We start from the raw sequence: 18,041 nt of genomic DNA on the forward strand, positions 1-18,041 counted from the left end.
TCACGTCTTGGAGGAAAGCAGGGGACTAGCAGGAGACATAAAAGCATAGGATGGGGCAGGAATTCGGGACCTATCTCACACTCCATGACTCCATTTTATTTTGTTTTATTTATTTTATTTAGTTATTCATGAGAGACACAGAGAAAGAGGCAAAGACATAGGCAGAGGGAGAAGCAGGCTCCCTGCAGGGAGCCTGATGCAGGACTCAATTCCAGGACCTCAGTATCATGACCTGAGCCACTGAGCCACCCAGGCGTCCCTCCATGACTTCATTTTAGTGATAAAGTAGAGATGGGTTGTCTCCTGGGGGCTGGAGGGGGAGGATATGGCATCAGGTTAAGTATGTATTTAAAGGACATATGACTTTTGAAACAGCCATATGAGGAATAGGGGAGAAATGGTGAGCTAAGGACAGGACTAAGGCCTCCCATGTCGGATTGAGAGTCCAAGTGAAGCTGAATTTTCCTTAATAGCACTTGGCCACCCAGCATGGATGCAGAGAAAGTCAACTGTAAGACAGATCTGGGAATGAAGTTCCCCAACCATGGTGTAGACAAGCAGGCCAAAAAATCAAGGGCACAGCTAACTGAGTGGTTAAGCTGGATGCTGGGGAGGGGCTGGTAGTCCAAGAGACCTTCAGGGATCAAAGAGCAAGGAGTAGGAGAATGAGAGCTCTACTTCTCTGCTTTCTTCTCACCACTCTGGTGAGAGGCCTCTACTTGCTACAGCATTCATTACAGATAGAAAAACCAAAATAAAACAGAGAAGGAGAGAACGAGAAAACTCATTATTTCAAAATTCCTTTAACACTTTTCTTAAAAGGCACAAATCATCTAAATCATCCCCCAAAAGCCTTTTTAAATTCCAAGACTAAGAACAAAATTATGGTTAAATGTTTAATTAATGTTTATTATAGCTAGCATGCTAGTTTTAGAAGGTCAAATTTATGATACAATAAAGTAATATTTTTCACATTCTGTGGGTCTGTTTTATAGTGCATTGGGGCTCACAGTATAATAAATATCTTCTATTATTTTGTAAGATTCTTGTATGCAAAGCTATACAGTGCTGAGATAATATTGAATTTCAAGTCAAATGAGCTGGCATGAACATGAGGCAAGTCACTTTATCTTTCAGGACTTCAGCTTTTAGAGTTGTAAAATGAAGGATGGGGATAAATCTCCAAGTTTCCTTCCAGGATAAAAAAAAAAGAGCATAATTTAGTATTTTAAATTACTATAGAACTGATAGGACTACTCCTTTTCTTTTATGATAGACTTTTGTTTCAAGTTATAATTTATTGAACCCCAGTCCTTGATCACGAACACAAACTCCATGATAACACCATCTCTATGGGAAATTGAATCCAATTGAATCCATTTTGCATCACAATCTACTCTATGTTCCACCATTCTCTGCTCACATTTATTCTTTGGAGGCTTCATCTTCAAAAGTTCAGAGACTTTTTTCACCATCTTGTGACCATGGGTCTCTGAGGAGAGGCCATATTACATTGCTTCCAAAAACCAAGCCTCTGATTTCCATGGGTGGGTACTCTGCAGCAACGCCTGCATATCTTGGATTTGTCACTGAGGATAATATGATAAAATGCCTATAGAGTATCTATTAGAATGCTTGAGATGTGGGAACACTCCATAGAGTATACCCAATACACTGAACAGCATGATACACGGGAAATCATCAAAACACAGCATTATTCTTGTCCCATTTAGGTATTTCTCCTGCTGCTCAGTGAAAACTAAGCAGAAACCATGACTCACTCCTGGGTTACAAAGGGTCCTAAAGTCACTTTAAGACACAAAGTACAGCCTTGATTCAAAATTCAATTGCCCAGTTCCAAGAAATGAATCAACTCTTCAGATGATGACATCTCCTTTCATTCCCCAGATGCTTAGACCATCAGAGTCCATGGGTAGGAAGGAAAAGGGGAAAACAGTGACTGCTGGGTGGCTCAGTGGTCTGCTCAGGGCATGATTCCAGAGTTCTGGGATGGAGTCCCACATCTGGCTCCCTGCATGGAGCCTGCTTCTCCTTCTGCCTATGTCTGCTTCTGTGTGTGTGTGTCTCTCATGAATAAACAAATAACACCTTTAAAAAAAAATGGAGGGGGTAGATATATAGGAGAGGCCAGCAGAATTCTCATTAGACTGGTGACTGGTGCTGTCCCAAGTTAACCTGGCAGGTGGCTAATGCTGGCAGGTGGCTAATGCTGACTCTTGCCTTCCTACCAGTTTTGTTGCCTTGATTGCTAGCTGGGAAACATTTCTGGGAACATACTCCTGATGTGGGTCATTTACATTTTCCTTTGTCTAGGTGCTTCTCTTCTACCTATCAGGTTCTGATTTATTGCTATTCCACCCCTACTTTTGGGGGGGGTCCCCCTTCCCATTGGCAGGAGTCCTGTTGGGCAGAAAAATCTCAGGCAGGCTGCCTTTGAAAGTGACCTTGTGCTACTAGGTAATGATTTCTTAAGTAGGGCACATAAAAGATTGATAAATAGTATTTCATGAGGACCTTCCAGGTTCCATTTAGAATATAAGAAGCTGGAAAGAATGTCATCTCCCACTTTAAGCACAAGGAAAAGCTGTATCAGAACTTTTCTCAAACCCATCAGAGAGCCGAGGTCACAGGCAAATAAACCGGAGACTTAAAGAAAGGCAGATGTTTCCAAGGAGACAGGCAATATGGAAACTTGCTTACTTGAGACAGAGCATCTGGGAAAGACAAGGCCACCACAGAAGTGGGTAACAACACTTTGTAATCAGTCAATGAATTTTTACAATTTCCTGCTTTTGTAGAGCCTGAGAGTGTAGAACCCATGGAAGTTTCAGAGACAGGGGAATTTACATGCCCTTACAGGTTTTTCTTTATAGAAGCTCATAACAAAGATCAAGGTCAGGGGTGAAGAGCACATGAAGCCTCTAAGGTCTAACAGATAAGAACAAAAGCCCTACATGAGTGGCAACTCTTGCTTTGGGCTCAGGTTGTGATCTCAAGGTCATAAGATCAGGATCCCCACCCAGTGTCAGGCTCTACATTCAGTGGAGAGTCTGCTTGAGATTCTCTCCCTCTGCCCTTCCCCCTACTCCCCCCGCTCCAAAACAAATAAATGAAATCTTTTAAAAAGAAAAAAAAAGAACAAAAGTCCTACAGAACAAAATCTGTTGGGGGTAGTGAGCAGTGTCAAGCAGCAAACCCACCAGGGCATAGTGTAGACCCATTACAGCTGGGGGGGGTGGGGAAACAAAAACAAAAACAAAAACAAAAAACAAAGACACCCTCCTCTTCTAGGGGAGGGGGAGGAAGCTCTCTCCCACACAAGAACCCCCAAGACATGAGGCACAGTTTGTCTACCATGGGGAGGAGAACAAGATCACTGAGCAGGTTCTAGCCCCAAGACCAAGTGACAACAATCCTGCCTGAGACTGAGGCTGAACCAAGAAAGCAGAATGCCTCTTGCCTTATTAGATACAGGCCAGCAAGTGTCTAATAAGAATCTTCTGAAGGGAAAGAAACAACAGCAGCAAGGCTCTCTGAGGCACAGGCTCCCAGGAAAAGCCAAAGCCTATGTCCACCATAAGCTAAGCAATACTAATTGCCAATAACTGAAAATAGCTGGTGAATGGATAAACTGTGATTAACCCCAATCATGGCATACTGCTCAGCAATAAAAAGGAACTATTGATACACATAACAATGTGACTAGATCTCAAATGCATCATGCTAAGCGAAAAAAGCCAGACCCAGAAGTCCACACACTGTATAGTTACCTTTATATAACATTCTAGAACAGCCAAAAGTATAGGAACAGAGATCAGTAGTTGCCAAAGGCCGAAGGTGGGTATGGGGTTGAATACAAAGGGGCATGAAAGATTTCTTAAGGGTGATGAAGTAGTCTATATTTTGCTTGTGGTGGTAGTTAACATGTCATGCATTTGTCAAAATTCATGGAACTATACACTAATTAAAAAGGGTGATTTTACTGCATATAATTTATATCTCAGACATTTAAATTTTAAAAAAAGAATTTCATTAAAATTAAGAACTTTATCAAAAGACACCATTAACAAAGTGAAAAGTCACAGAAAGAAAGGAAATAGAACTTGCATACAGAATATATAAAGAATACACAAATGAATAAGAAAAAAACAGACAACCCAATAGAAAAATGGGCAAAAGTCTTGAGTGGACATTTCACAGGAGCTGATATCTAAACGGTCAACATGCACATGAAAAGACACTCATATGAAAAAAACATTCATCAGGACACTGGGGTGGCTCAGTGGTTGAGCATCTGCCTTTGGCTCAGGTTGTAATCCCAAGATCCTGGGATGGAGTCCCGCATTTGGCTCCCCTTAGGGAGCCTGCTCTCCCTCTGCCTGTGTCTCTGCCTCTCTCCTCTATGTCTTTCATGAATAAATACATAAAATCTTTAAAAGAAACAAAGAAACAAAGAAAGAAACAAAGAAAGAAAGAAAAGACATTCATCATCTATCCTAAATGTATATGAAAACCTTGTTGAGGTACCACTACACTGGCAACCAACCAATGTTGGTTAGGACATGAAGCAATTGAAACCAGCTGCAAATTTGTGTAACCTCTCTGGAAAACTATTTGGCAGTGTTTACAAAAGCTAAACACACCTGATCCAGCCATCCCACTCCCAAGTATAAATCCTATAGAAATGAGTGCATATGTCCACCATAAGACATGTTCAAGAGTGTTTCTAGCACCATTATCATAAGAACAAAAACCGGAAATAACACAAATTTCTATTAACAGGGGTAATATATAAGCAAATTGTGGTATATGTCTACAATGAAATACTACCTAGCAACAAAGAAAAATAATTGCAACATGCAACAAGAATGAAACTCACAGATATGACAAGTCAAGGAAGTACAAGAGTATATACTGTATGATTTGAATTATATGAAATTTATGAATAAGTAAAACTAATTTATGGTGATGAATTCAGAATAGAGGTTATGGGTGCAGGTAATATACACTGAGAAGAGGCATGAGGGAAACTGAGCTTCAGGAAACATTCTATATTTTCTTTTTTTTTGTTGTTTTTTTATTTTTTAGATTTTATTTATTTATTTATTCATGAGAGACACAGAAAGGGAGAGGCAGAGACACAGACAGAGGGAGAAGCAGGCTCCTTGCAGGGAGCCCAATGTGGGACTCGATCTCGGGACTCCAGGATCACATCCTGAGCTGAAGGCAGATGCTTAACTGCTGAGCCACCCAGGAGTCCCCGTCCTATATTTTCATCTCAGTGGTTTTTACATGAGGCAATATATGTCTGTAAAATTTCATTCAATCACACACTTATGTTCTCTGCTCTTTACTGCATGTTTACATCAATACAATACGATAAGAAGAAAATACCCCCACAGCACAGTGGAAAGGCTAATGATAATGTGCACAAATTGAATATCAACAAGACTAAGGAGTATATAAAGACTTGTCCTAGTCTCTGACCCCAGTGTGTTTTCTTATCAGCTGCAGACGGAGAAGAAATGTGCCTTAGCTCTATAGCCCATTGTAGATAGATCAGGCTTGGATGCAGCCTCTCTTCCTTCCAAGGCCCAAGCTTATGCAATGCCCAATATAATATCTTTTTGTTTAAAACACTTCAGAGCAGGCATTTTTCCTCTAATGTTTTAAGAGATATTTGTTTTTATACGCTATTAATTGCTGTAGTATAACTATTAACTGCAGGTTATTTTTTTCTACCACTAGAATAAAATTTCTTGTTTTACTATCATTCTCCTACCATGTCATTTACCAATAAGTAAAGATTTGTGTGCTTTACTGTGTGTGATGCTGTACCTCCATAAAACCGGTTTTTAATGGTCCTGTCAACACTCCTAGGGAGGCCACATCCATCGACATAGGGCCTCCAGGACTCATGCACTGGCGACCAGTCTGGGGAATGCAGTTATTTGCAACACAGCAGCCATCCTTGTTTTCAAGTCTGCCACAGAGGCAGCTCCTCTAGTTCCCTGTGAGCATCAGACACTGATCCTCAAGCCCCAACTGCAGAGCTTCCCCACTAAACTTTCCAAGTCAAACTGGAGGCCGCTTACTGGAGCTATAGAAGAGGAATACCCCATCCACTCCACCTTTTGCTTTGCCCATCGGGCTCTTCCCAACATATCTCTTCACAAATTCTCTCCCCTCTTCATAAATGTACCTTTTCTTTTTTACATCTTTAATGTGAATGAGAGGTCCAAGAGTGTGGGAGCCAGAATCAGACTTCACTTTATAGCTACTTTCTGCTGTTTCATCCAGCACCTTTCCCTGGTGTGCAGCATTTGTGGTTTACATTGGGTATCTCTCAATCCAGACTTAAACACTGACCTCCTGCTGCAGGAATTTCCACTTGAACCATATTAAATTGTTGACTGTTGACTACTGTTGATCTACAAGAATTGCAATTTCATATGGTTCAAACTAACAGTTTTATTCAAAATAAAAATTTTAGAGAAACCAAACTTTAGGTTGGATTTGAGCAAAAGGGAAAGAGTGTTCTTAAATGAACACCAGGGCAAACCCTGAAACACCATCAGTAGAGCATCTCACCTTGGCTTTCAGATGAGCACACAGTTCCTGTTGCTTTCTTCTGTCCTTAGCCAAAGTACCCTCTATTGCATGTGCTGCGCAGGCCTCCGCAAGGGTCAGCACAGCCTTCTGGATAAAGTCTCTCCTGTTCTTATTCCAATTTGATATCAGAATCCTTCGCTGCTCCCTAGCAAAGCGATATTGATCACAATATTTCTCATGCTCCACCTGAAAAGATAACAGATGGCAGACACTTATTATGAAACTGAGCCTATACTTTATGTCATTGTTGTTAAAATGAATAAAATGAATTATAACCAATGATTTAGAAAAACTGGGGACAAACATCTTAATAGTGAATGTAGTAACCAGGACCAGGTACCAGTCTGAAAGTTATGAGCTGATGGTTAACTGCTGACTAAGGACCAGTTGTTTAATGTTTGTAAGTCCTTAGTTGCCTTGTATAGGATGGACTCTCACTAGGCAGTCCTAAAACAACTTCCACATCTACACAGCAATGAAACTATTCACAAAAAGCATTATTTCCCCTGTATATAATTTTAAAAATATTCTATCTTTAAATCAGTTGGGATATTTTAACAATTACTTCAAGTGCTTCACCTAGACACATGCCAATAAAAGTATATTCCTATCATAATCCTTAAAACCTCAGTTTGCCCTTGATTACTGAAATATTCAGGTGATAGGATATCTAAATTTAAAGGAATTACAGCAATTATGTTAACTTTTCCCATCCTGCAGTCCTGATGGACATGGACAGTCTAACATGGGTACTGGTAGTTCCTGCTGGCAGTAAATCTCAACCATGAGAGATCTCAGAGTCTTGAGGGGAAGAACAGGAATGGAGAGTGCCTGAGCATTTTGAAAAATCTTTGTAGGTGATTCTGAGATGCTCCTTATATAAAGTTGTGTCTCCTGAAATTGAGAGCCATTGACCTACATAATTCTTTATTTTGCCAGTTTAGACCACATCTCTGAATTTAATATATTATTTAACCCCTAAGTGGAGTGACAAAAGAATCTAGCAAGCAAGATAAGGTTGTCCTAAAACAATAATTTAGTTATGGTTAATTAGGTACAGGATGAAACAGGCCATGGATTCACTTAGACCAAATATCAGTTACTAAAATATGTTCTGGAAACTTCTGAGCTTTGTTTCCAAAAGCCAAAAATATACTTAAAATCTGTCAAACACTAAGAAAGGAAGCATACACCATGCAGAAATGAATACTAATCAACCTAATGTAAGAAGTGAGTATAAAAATCTTTATCATGTCAATAGCAGGTAAATACAAAAACTTACAAAGTTAAAAATGACAGCTGGTTACAGAAATAAATAGAACCAACGGGGAATAAAAATAATGATCTAATTTAATAAATTAAGACTTTAAAAATCTAGAATGAATTATTTATTGCATAACATGTTTTTTACATAACAGGTATCTACAACAAAATAAAGATCAGAATTAAATAATTGTTGGCAGGGGAATGGAGGTAGGAGAGGATGGTCATACTGGATGAGTGACCTTTGCTTAAGTTTCTTTATCTGTAAAATAGAATAAAAATAGTACTCTTTCATCCACTGTTATACATCTTATAGGAGCTTACACATGACTGTTATAGGGTAAATTCTACTTGCTTAATTTTAAATAATTACAGAAGTGCAGAGTATGTGATAATATTTTGTAGTGTGGCCCATTTAAAAGTTAAGAGTTCACATGTGTTTGTTTGCATATGTGTTAAGGTGAGTTATGGTAAAGTTAATTGGTGACATAGTAACTTTTGTTTACTTGTCTTTGTGGCCTTATGAACTAAAGAATGAAACAATAATTTCCCAGGACTTTCTTGGGGAAATTTCATTCATGACTCTGAGCTCGAGAATTTGGGGCATTTGTGTTTCAGACTCACCAAAGGGGATCAAGTGGAATCATTGTTGCGGGGATGACATAGGTAAGCGCCAGCCCTCAAGGCAAGTGCTGGCTTCCCCATGACCAGAAGGGCTCAGATGTGACAGGCTCTGTGGATAGATGAGCTGTCACCACTTTCAAGACCCAGAGATTCCAGAATCTTTGAAGATGAGCAGGTGAATGCACAGGCACCCAGAGGCCAAACACTGGTAGAGGAACCCAGGAAATCACAGTAAAGATCTTGGTGCAAGCAAGCATGGAAGAGAATAAATGTTGCTTAAAGGGTTTTCCACCTTCTTATGGACCATAGGATTTGACAAATGAGAGACTTTCAACCTGTAACTCTGTTATTTGCTAGAGTGTAGGAAAAATATAACTAAAAATATATATATATTTTAAAATTTATATCTAAAAATATAAATTTTTCCTAGTAATTACTGACCACCAGAATTATTTAATTTGCTGTTATAGTCCAGCACTCACCAAATCATGCCTAGATTTGTGAGGAAAATATCTTTGTAACATGTTCAGATACAGAGTCCTTCTGCCACAGAGATCTCCAGGATACTGATCCAAAACAGCCTGGTAAATCCAGTGGTCTTCTTCACTTAACTGGAAATTTCTGGAAGCAATAAAAAAGTCATAACATATTGTTAAGCAATCATGGAGTTACAGAGAACTCAAACTGCTCAAGCTACTAGCAAATGGTACAGATTACATAAAATGAAGCCTGGTGTTTGTTTATTTGTTTATTTTAAATACATTAGCCAAATTAAATGTCTGCTATAGAAAAGGTTCTAAATTCTAATAAAATAGGTCCTTCAATCCTTTATTGGTCTTGCCACAAATTCCAGGCATTATTTCAAGAAGTTTGCCAAGTGACATAATATATTAAAAATATTTATTCTATCCTTCCTATGATAATATTTTAAAAATCATGGCCAATGAGAGAAATAAATGAACATGGGGAAATAAATTATTGAGACATACAGATCAAAAAGAATTTTTATTCCTGGAGGAAAGCACAAATGTAGACAGCTAAATGAACAATTACACAAAGGAAATTAAGGCCCGAGGAAAGTACTTATTTAAAGTTTCACTTTAAAATAAGTCTAAAATTGTCATTTACTTTACCCTTTCAACTTCTCACTGTGGAATTAAGACTAGAAATATTAGTGAGAAGATTACCAGTGGTATTAAATTTCAGATCACTAAAGAAATAATTTGTAAATAGGAACAACTCTTCAAGGCCCTACCTAAAAACATGTCCACCCTACACCAAAAATGCCTTTATCATTTCAGGAAACTCCTAGGCACTGGCCTGGTTTGTGTTCTACATAAGTTTTTAGCAAAGCCCTGTGCAGAGTGGAAAGGTTGCAATATCAGCTTGAAGTCTAAACGGAATTAATGTCTCTTTATCATTCTGGGTTTATTTGCATATTTATTATTCCTGCTTAATAAATTGGAATAATCAAATACAGATGCAATCAGAGAGAATATTATTAGCAACAAGTATTTCTTTGATCCAAGATGGAGACTTGCTATTGTTTATTTCTACTATATCAATGATCTTCTACTTTGAAGTTAATTGTGCAATTCAAAGAATTTCTCATATGTCTTCTATGCCCTTGAAAAATATTTGACAACTTAAAATAGAATAAAAAGCTCTTTAAATCAGTGATACTAATGGGAATTCCACCGTCCTCATACAAGGTTACCTAGTTTTTGTAAAGCATTTCATTATTCCAGTAAGTAGCAAGCAAGAAAAAATTCTCTTTCAAAGAAGATAATCTTTACTAACAGCTCTATAATGGGAAGAAAAAAGAGGGTTGGAGGTGCTCTGCTAGGAAGCATACTCCACACTTCTGTATGACACAATAATCTATGGCAGAGAACTACTTTGAGAGGAGTTGTTTCATTGAACACACCAAGTGTATTGGTTCTGTCTGAATCAGTTATGAATGCATAGACAGTCGAAGCCTTCTGCAAACAAACCATTTCAAATAGGGGTATGGAGCCTGCAGAAATTCTTGCCTGAGTGTACTTGGCATTTAAAACACTCTCAAGTCTGGGGCGCCTGGGTGGCTCAGTCAGTTAAGTTTCTACCTTCAGCTTGGGTCATGATCTTAGGGTCCTGGTGTTGAGCCTCGAGTCAGCCTACCTGCTCAGCGGGGAGCCTGCTTCTCCCTTTCCTTCTGCCCCCCACCTCAGCCCACTCCATCCCGCCCCCCCCCCTTGTGCTCTCTCTCTCTCAGATAGAGAAATAAAAATCTTTAAAAAACGAAACAAAACACCACCCTCAAGTCTTCACGGATAATACCTAAGCTCCTCTCTTGAACTCATTTTCATTCATAACAAAAATGTATTTTAATAGCAGTTAGCCACATAAATTCTCTTTTACTGCACCACAAGTAACAAAAAAAAAAAAAAAAAAAATTGACCTGAAGTCCATGTCTTCATTTATGCTTTTAAACTGTTTCCTAATCAAAGGGACTTGAACATAGTTTGACTTTCCACCTTTATTTGATTATAAATGTGGATGTATGTAGTAGGGTGTGTGCTGACGACGGGAAAGTAACAGAATCAAGGTCCAATAAATTGTCCAATCTCTTAAGTTGTCATTCATCTATACAGTGGATGCTGTTGGTGTTATGCCATATCTCCCTTATTGGCTCAAAGTCCCATCACCAAAATGCTGATAATTCACAGATGTACCTCCATTCACTGGAGAATTGTCCTGGACCAAATGGGAACTGCCTCACCCAAAATGTTTCTCTCCTACCTGTTTTTGAAGGCCAGCTGCAACCAATGTTTGGCTGACATTGGGTATAGAACCGCCAGCTCACTTACCTCCTGATGGAACCAATCCCATGATACCATTCATGCTCTAGAGTTTCACTGTGGGAGCAAACTGCAGCCCATTTCCACTGAGATCACCTCCATACATAGACATTTTCCTCTCCTCTTTCCTTCTTCCCCTTACCATCCTTCTGAGAGTATTGCCCCAACAAATCACTTGTTTTTACCATTTCTGTCTCAGCTTTTCTTCTACAGAACCTGACCTAAGATGATCTCTAAACTATCTTACCTATAATTTTCAAAGATAGTTTTAATCCTTTGGTAAATGGAGAAGTACTTCTAAGTTAATTGCTTTGATGATCTTTCATATTGAATGGTGGTACAAGATTGCGGCTACACTCAAAAAGAAAGTGTAAATGGCAAACATTTACAAAAATGCTTTTCAAATAAAAGCACACATTAAGCAGTGTACATTGCTATAAATAAATGCAGCAGCAGGAGAATTTGTGGCACTGAGTGCATTTTAATGTATTGTGTGAATGTATTAATTAGGTGCCATTTTAGCGACAACATCAAAACCACTTAAACATATGAAATGATAATACAACATCAAAACTATTTCAAAGCAAGCATGCTACAAATGATCACATCCATTTTGCTCTTCTTATTGATTTTAGAAACCTCACATCTCAACAGCTTTTTCCAATTACCACAATTACACAAATTGTAAGTCATTTTTCTAGAATACATGGAATAGAAACAAAAAACATACTTAAAATGATACATAAATACTCACAATATTATTATTTTAGAGTATTTATAGCAGTTTCCAGAGCCACAGGCCTAAATTTTGAGGCAAATATTCACACTGGCAATAGTTAATGGCACCGTCATACATCATCTCCATCAGGATGCTGTTTGCAAGGGAGAAAGCTCCCACCATTATATATACACTGAGTCTTCTGGATAGTAAAAATCTAAAGGAATATTCAAACATAATAGCCTCTTCACAATAACAAAGTAGCTGTTTCCTACTTTGCCCCTAAAATAAAATCAAATTTAATAAATCTGTATTTCTAAATTCCAATCTGGAAATTTATCTTTACTAATCGTCTTTTCATTGTACAGGAAAATCTATATAAAAAGCTAAGCTATATAGAATAACTAAGGTTAGCTTTTACCTTCCAAAGTTCCTGTTTTACCTTCCAAAGTTTTCTGTTTAATTGCTTTGCTAGTGATTCCAATAACAGAAGTAGCTAAATTATGCAGCTATTGAAAACTATTCTGATCACTTATCCAGATTTCTAAATTTGAAAAGTGACTCTATAATTTTAAAAAGTTTAAAGAAGGCTTTAAAATTATCCTAAACTTTTGCAATTTTTAAATTATCTTTAGACAAAAAAAATTTTTTTGGCAGGTCTGTGCAATTTATATTCTTTTTGTCCACCCAAATTTTCTAATTTAAAATGTTTCATAATTTTCATCTTTATAATAGCACAAGATTTTATAGTTTCCAGGCTTCCTGGGCACTTCTAATACTTCAGGGAATTCCAGATTCTAAAAATGTGAAGTATCTACCATTCAATCTCCACCACCCCCCATCCCTGCCCCATAATGAAGTCCCATGATATAATTTTATCATGATATCCCAGGATGTGAGACAAAATAGGTAATTTAGAAAAGGAGAATGTCAGCTGTGAGAATGTAACTACACCAAGGTTGATAAGTCTCCCTAATTCTACCCATTTGGATCACCTAAAAATCCTAAACTGACTCACAATTAACTGAACTACTAGTTTTCTTCTTAGTCAAGCTTAAGTCACTTCCTTAACATTCTGGTTCCATGACACCAAAATACATTTGTGGTGGAGGAGAGGCAGAGAGGTAGCCAATGATGGCAAACAAGGTACATGAGGGTAACAAAGTACTTTAATAGCAGATACAAGTCTATGATACTAAACATGGTGTTCACAAATGGCTGAAAATTGTTTTATAATTTTCTCAGAGTGAAGGGAGTTTTCCAGCAAAATGGTAGCACCTCCTTAAGCTGCCTGACACATCCAACAGCTAGCTTGAGATTGGCAACTGGGCATAGTGAATCTAGCCTAGAGAAAAATTCTTAACTCTTCTAGTATAACAGGGGCAGGAGACATCTAGTGATTCTCACCACTAAGAAGCAGGATTGGTTCACTGATGGATTAACATGAATAAAAGATTGTTCTGATGTAATCGGCTTATTTGGCTACACTGGGTCTGACCTTCTAGGAAATACAACTTGATTCTACATTTTAGTGTTGTCTTTCCGACTCAGACCCAAACACTGAATCTAATCAGCCTGGTTCCTGAAACTGTCTCCTCACTCCACCCCACTCCCTTTATTCAAATATAAATCTATCTTTGATTTTTAGCCTGGTTTACAGCGGGGGGGCTCCCCAGCCTTACACTTATTTCTGACCAACAGAATCTCCTCCTTGGGTTTTGTTTGAGTAAGTACATTTCTTTCCAGGAAATCTATTCTCACTTAGTAGTTCTCACCTTCAGGGTCCCAGGCTCCACCCAGTCTGCCTACTGAGGTGGGAGCTGATGGCTAGAATAAAGTAGGCTCTCAGAAGTATGACCTTTGCTTCTCAGCCTTTTGGCTAAAATGAAATGTAGAAGCATGGCCAAAATCCACTGAATTAAAGAATGAACAACAAAATTACCCATAGGATAAAGCAAGAACTTGCATCAGCCTCCAAAGCCATAGTCTTTTGAGAGGTGACAGGGAAGTAAAACTATGGCAGAGTTCTAAAATTGATGACTCCAGATTTTTTTTTAAAGATTTTATTTATTTATTCATGATAGTCACACAGAGAGAGACAGAGAGGCAGAGACACAGGCAGAGGGAGAGGGAGAAGCAGGCTCCATGCAGGGAGCCCGACGCGGGATTCGATCCCGGGTCTCCAGGATCGCGCCCCGGGCCAAAGGCAGGCGCCAAACTGCTGCACCACCCAGGGATCCCTCCAGAATTTTTCATAGAAAGGTTTAGGGGTATGAATCTGGCCAGAAGAGGAGGTTAAGTGACTTATTTGGAAGCTGTAATTGCTATTTACGTAGCAAGTACAGTGTTTTTTCTTAGATGGGGGAGGGTGGTAATAGTTGTCATAGAAAGCTTGATTTTTTTTTTACTACAATGTGTATTTTTTAGAAGTGGAGTAGCTGGGTTGATGGCAAGACTCCTAAACCACCTTATCCCTACATCCATCTACACAGTTTTAAGAGGCAATATAACTCCTAGTGGAAGTTTTGAGTTCAGGGGATAAAACAGCCTGTTAAAAGTAAAATATAATAGCTCAACCACTCCATGTACTGGGTTTTAAATAATTATATTCATCATAAGAAGTATAAGGAAAAGGTAATTGTAGCAAACATTGCCCCTACTCCTGCTTCTGCCCACCAGAATCCTAATTTTATTCAAGATCTACCTTCTTCCATAGAGCCCCCTCTCCAGGGAAGATGAGCACCATCCCCAGCCCTGAGACTGAATCTTAATTGATTTAATCCATTAACAATAATCTATTTACAAGCATCCTGTTCTTCTGGCCAGTGTTTGGTATAAGCATGGATGAAAGACCCAATTCTGGCCAATGAAATGTGAAGAGAAGTCTTCTAAGGCAAAGTTTTCTTAGCTTACAAGGAAGAAATGGTCCTTTTCTGCCTCTGAATATTATGGAGGGAACTGCTGCAGGAAGCATCTAACTTGCAGGAAGGCAGGGCACAGAATGTAGAAAACCCAGACTTCACTGTGCTTGGACTTCTCTACTTCTGCACTTTATGGGAAATAAGAAAAGAAATCTCCTTATTGCTTAAGTGGTATTGACTTGTGTTGAGATTTTCTTACTTATAGCCAAAGATACCCTATTTGATAGCTAACTGACAGAAAGAAAAAATGACTTTTTAAATATGGCATCCTAATATTGCTTTGGAAGGAAAGTGCTATGAAGGATATAGAGATTAAAGAGATGCAGATCCAATGTGTCCAGAGACCACCACCTACGGTAACATTCCTCAGATGATTAGCAACTGTCAGGTGTTCAACATCAAGGGCCATTTTTAGGACAAAACCCAAAACTAAACATAACCAACTCAAACTCAAATGTATAGAATCAGTAAAGACAAGATCATGGGATCCCTGGGTGGCGCAGTGGTTTAGCGCCTGCCTTTGGCCCACTGTGCGACCCTGGAGACCCAGGATCGAGTCCCACATCGGACTCCCGGTGCATGGAGCCTGCTTCTCCCTCTGCCTATGTCTCTGCCTCTCTCTCTCTGTGTGACTATCATAAATAAATAAAAATTTAAAAAAAAAGACAAGATCATCTACGAGCATGTTATATGCTCCATTTTTTAAATCCTGCTGATCCAGAATTTGCAACCATGTTACTATTTTATTTTTCGTTTTGAGGAAGTAAGAACATTTTTAAGTGCAATAAAGTTGAAGTTAATAAAGTTACCTGTATAGACATTAAGACTCAGTTTTAAGAATAATAAAACTGGTCTACTTCTTTGGGATGGCATGAGGAAAAATTCAATTAACCATTGAGGGCCTTTGAAATTTTATTTACTTATTTATTTTTTAAGTAGGCTCCATGCCCAAAGTGGGGCTTGAACTCACTACCCTAGGATCAAGAGTAACATGCTGTTATAACTGAGCTAGCCAGGTGCCTCAGGCTTTTGAAATTTTAAATGCCACATTAAAATAGGAGAATATCATTTCAAATCAACTGTCAGTAATCACTAAAAAATTATAAGAATTGATTAGTACTGACAGTCCTCTTTCTCAGTTTATTATTTTTTAGACATTATCAATATTCAACTTTATTATTTTCTTGTATAGGCACTAATATGGCAGATAGACATAAGTCTGAGCATGTTGATTATAATTTCTTACATTACTGGTTCTTCATAGTCTCATTTCTAATGATATGGTTTCCTCAAAGGATTGGGCCTCAAGGTATAAGGGATATGCTACACATATTTTATTATTTTAATAATAAATTCTATCTGTATTAACCAGGTTAAAATAACATATGTCAATTGTCCTGGACACAAATCTTTCAACCTGCTGTTTCCATTTTCTCCAATCTGATTTACTCAGGATTAATTTGATTTCACATCCAGCAAAGAAGAGAAACCTCTCATAAATGACTCCCACTCCTTCATCCTGCAAAACCCAGATTTTTCAGTCTTCAAAAGTATTATAAATGTAGCTTCAGACAACACTACACTGTGTAGTTTCTAGCTGAAACAATTATATCAAGAAGGCAGATACGGGCTGCAGTGATTTTAACAATAAGGATGGTTGAATCTAGAAACTTATAGCCACTATTCTTATATTTTCAGACATATTTAAACAAACATCTGAGTAATTATACAAGTTGGATTATTAATTAATCAAATAAACTTTAAGATTAGCTTTTGGGGTACACTACAGAAACTGCATCCATTTTTTTCCCTTGATAAAATGCATTCCACCTTAGCCAAAACAACTTAAAATATACTTCATTCCCATAACAAATCAAAAGTATGTTGAACAATTGTCAAATATGGCTTTTAGTTCAAGAGTCATAAAGTAATTAAGTATTTTCAATGACATATTTAAGAGAAAGCTGTTAAATATACGTGACAAAAATAAATCATAGTCTACAATTATGGCCTCCCTGTAACAAAAATTGCAAAGTCAGATTGGACAAACCATGTTGGAATATGCCAAGAGAAAATGAGAGTTACCATAACCTAGGATGCTGTACGAGTGGGTCATATAACCAATGTGATTAAGCAAACATGCTAATGTTCAAATAATTATGTTCCTAATTCTGAGCACTTCTCCCCTTAGGGAAGCAAAGGAGAGCATGTCTCAACCTTGACATACAACCAGCCCAGATCAGACATGTAGAACCTGAGACTGGACATCCCCAGGCACTGAAATTTTCTAAAATTTCCAAGACGACATTCTCAGAAAAGAATCCCACCTGGTAATTAAGGCCCTGATGTTTTAACTTGTTGTAACATCATCAAGTAAGTATCAGTTATTCTGTTCCTTTCCCTCTCTTTCTTCTATCTTGTATTTATCAAGCAACATCCTCACGTGTAAATATTTGTTTATTAAAAATATTTTAAAGAAAATTACATGAAGCCACTCACTGTTTATTGAGTGCTGGCTTCTGCTGCTGGCTCTTATCTTTTTCATCTTTTTTGCCAATTCTGTTGGCAAAACTTTCACATAAAGATAGTGACAGAGCTATGCTACGTAAATAAGTATTGAAAAAGAGAGAGAAAGAGCATATGAGCAAGACATTGGTGATATTCACACATGATTGCAAAATCCAATGAAGCCCAAAAGATAAGCCAAACAATGGAAAGTCTGCTGGTCAATGTATAAATTTTCTACTTTTCTGGAGAGCAATAAAGCAATACTCTTAAAAACATTAGAATTTTTCAATCCTTTTGACTCAGCAATTCATTTCCAGAAATTCATGTTAAGTGAATATCATGGGATTACTCAAAATATAGCAACAGAGTTATTTGTTCCAAGGTTTTTAAACAAATATCAAAATGAATCCAAAACCAGGAAATGGGTTGAATTTATCTGGTACAACCACATATTGTAATATCATGCATATAATAAAAAATATGTTGTAAAGGAATATTTAATACAGTGACCTAAAACATAGGTTAGTAAACATT

At 37.9% G+C, this 18,041-nt stretch overlaps 1 protein-coding gene across 10 annotated transcripts in view; it reads right to left on the reverse strand.

Annotated features, from left to right (window-relative positions):
* Window positions 1-18,041, reverse strand: part of CCDC148 (coiled-coil domain containing 148) — a 279,432-nt gene that overhangs the window by 177,676 nt on the left and 83,715 nt on the right. For all 10 annotated transcript variants that reach the window (XR_005990690.1, XR_005990691.1, XM_041774274.1 and 7 more), the window contains 2 exons: window positions 9,003-9,141; window positions 6,613-6,819 (listed from right to left, as the gene is read on the reverse strand). Coding sequence is in view for 8 of the 10 variants with exons in the window: in XM_041774274.1 (XP_041630208.1) it covers window positions 6,613-6,819; window positions 9,003-9,141 (346 nt within the window). In the remaining 2 variants the exon portion in view is untranslated. The remainder of the gene's footprint in view (window positions 1-6,612; window positions 6,820-9,002; window positions 9,142-18,041) is intronic.

Source organism: Vulpes lagopus, chromosome 11 (genome assembly GCF_018345385.1).
Source record: "Vulpes lagopus strain Blue_001 chromosome 11, ASM1834538v1, whole genome shotgun sequence".
In the NCBI taxonomy this organism is placed as follows: domain Eukaryota; kingdom Metazoa; phylum Chordata; class Mammalia; order Carnivora; family Canidae; genus Vulpes; species Vulpes lagopus.